This window comes from Lactuca serriola, chromosome 4 (genome assembly GCF_051521515.1).
Source record: "Lactuca serriola cultivar US96UC23 chromosome 4, Lser_US96UC23_V15, whole genome shotgun sequence".
Taxonomy (NCBI): domain Eukaryota; kingdom Viridiplantae; phylum Streptophyta; class Magnoliopsida; order Asterales; family Asteraceae; genus Lactuca; species Lactuca serriola.
Genome location: NC_136411.1, coordinates 5,711,506 through 5,714,036, shown reverse-complemented (window position 1 = coordinate 5,714,036; position 2,531 = coordinate 5,711,506). Strand labels below are relative to the sequence as shown.

The 2,531-nt window shown below is 31.4% G+C and overlaps 1 protein-coding gene across 1 annotated transcript; it reads left to right on the top strand.

The window, feature by feature from the left end:
* Positions 1 to 302: 302 nt before the first annotated feature.
* Positions 303 to 1,467, top strand: LOC145100957 (uncharacterized). Its single transcript, XM_079038106.1, has 2 exons — positions 303 to 560; positions 1,141 to 1,467. The coding sequence occupies exons 1-2, from the start codon at positions 456 to 458 to the stop codon at positions 1,225 to 1,227; spliced, it is 192 nt and encodes a 63-aa protein (XP_078894232.1). The 5' UTR covers positions 303 to 455; the 3' UTR covers positions 1,228 to 1,467.
* The last annotated feature ends 1,064 nt before the right edge of the window (positions 1,468 to 2,531 follow it).

The window sequence follows — 2,531 nt, the reverse complement described above, 5'->3', positions numbered from 1 at the left end:
AACTCATGTGGCTGGAAAATCGATTATGGCCAAAGAAGATGACTAGAAAAATCATACTTGACCGGAAAAGATGTCGAAAACCGGAAAAATTCTATATTACCGATCATAATGGTATGTTTTAAAAAAAAAAAAAAACATATATAAAGATTAACAATACACCAAAAAAAATTAAGTAACAAAATATGTACCAAAGATAAAATTTATTACTCTATCAACTCATTATCTTAAGAAATGACTTGAAACCACGGTTTTTATACGATCCTAATTCCTAATGACCATTTTTGCAATTTTATCTTATCGTTATTTGCTTTCTTATAACGACATCGTATGCGGCCTTTTGCGTTTCCATTGCTGTTTCCGTCTCGATCAAAAAATTTGGGGATAAAAAATCAAGGGGAGCTCGATCTGGTCGAAGACGAAGAAGAAGCATCAATAAGATCGAGAGTGTAGCGAAAATGGTGAACATGACGACTTTTTTCGGGATGTCGCTTGGCGCTTTTGTGTTCTGGCAATCAATGGATAAAGTTCATGTCTGGATCGCTCTTCATCAGGACGAGAAGGTCTTACAATCTTTATATCTACATATATTTATCTATCCATTTTTGCTTATCTAGCTATGTGATTTGATTTTAATCATACTTGGAATGTATTGGCATGATTTTCTAAGTTAGGGTTCCGATTATATGTCGTGGGTGGTGATTGTATAAATTGTATTTTAGCTCAAAAAAATCATGGATATCCAGCTGGATAATTCATTCATTTGTGTATCTGATCAGTAAATATCAGTAATATCAACTTATTCAAGGTTTGGATTTTGGATTATGAACCGGAATTGGTTGTCATTTAGTTTAACGATTGAATTATTATTTTTTTCTGCTCCGATTCCATGGATCAGAGCAAAATTAGTTCAAAATATATATTCCAATTTACCTTTCAACTCCAGACCTAGAATTGGGTACTTGCAAATAGTATGTTCATGAATCTGATACTACTCAATAGCTCTTAGTAAGATGTTAATGAATTGTTTGAACTTTGGAAGAGATCTTTCACACCTATATTACTTTCTTGAGATGAGAAGAGAGGTATTCTTTGATACATTTGATAACAGAATGATATGAATTTGGTTTATATGTTTTGCAGCAAGAAAGAATGGAGAAGGAAGCAGAGATCAGGAGAGTGAGGGAACAGCTGCTACAAGAGAACAAGGAAAGAGACCCTCTTGCTTAAGTTTCCAAAATCATTTATGATTTTATGGTTTATGATTTTTCCTTAAAACTTTATGTATTAAGCAGATACACACCAATGATTGTTGTTGAATAAGTTTCTCTTTCTTTGTGCTCTCAACAATTGATATGTTTGTTACTTGTTGCACTGGTAACTCCTGCTAAAGGAAGGAGCATAGCAACAAGTTTTTCAACTCTCACTCTCTATGATTATCATATGAATGCTCATCACCTGTTAAGATTATATGTTTGGCAATAAGCTTTTTTGGAATATCTATGGGAAGGAGGGGTAAAATAGTCTTTTGACACATGTGGAGGTTAAGGGAGTAAGTAGGGTGGGTGTGTTTGGCAATAAGCTTTTTTTTGAGTGTTTTTGGTAAGTTGTTTTCTTCCAACTTACATGAAAATGTTTATAACTTATTATATCTTGAAATCAGTTAACCCGATTATATGTGGAAATGTATCATTGTGTTTCTTTTTACATGGTCAAACACACATAAGTTTACCATTTTACCCCTATCAAACATCACGAAGACACGACTGAAATGTGACATTGGAAGAAATTTCATGGAGGAATCAACCACTAACACTAAGAGCAAAATAATTTGTTAATGGATCATTTGGATCATAGAGGTATGTTTTGATATTTTTCTTCTAAACTTGTAATTGATCAAATTGGTAAAAACCTTTGTATGTTAATGGCTTTAAAGTGATAAATTGTGGTTAGAAATCACTAGGAAATTTCTAAATTCCACTGTATTGCAAAAATATTTTCACTGACGAAAGGCTGCAGGAAAAAGAAAAAGCTAATATAATACTGTAAAAACTTTATTTTCTTTGCAAAATATGGAATTTTCAAAAAATTTATAAAATGTTTTGTGGTAGGGACTATTAATAGAACTCTTTCATAATTTCCATAAAAAAAACCGATGATCACTATTAATTAATAATAATTTAATTTATTAATAAGGTTATACAAGAGTTTGTATACATTCGTAACATTTTCGACAGGTTTTGGCTCGATTATATTTTATTATTTTTAATATGTTAAAAGAGAGTATTAACTCTCGCTTGTAGATAGATTCGTAAAATTGTTTATTCTTCTGCCTGATCAAAATTCTCAACAATGATTCCATGAGTGGGCCATCTCCTTTGACAAGCCCATGTAGATGGGAGTTTAAACATTAATTGTTTGGGAATTCTTTTCATTTTATTGGCTTTTCTAAAGAGCCAAAAGTTTCTGGTTTGTGAAAATCATTTTTTTTAAAAGTTGGTATTTTTCAAATATTTTTTAACTTATTGATTTTT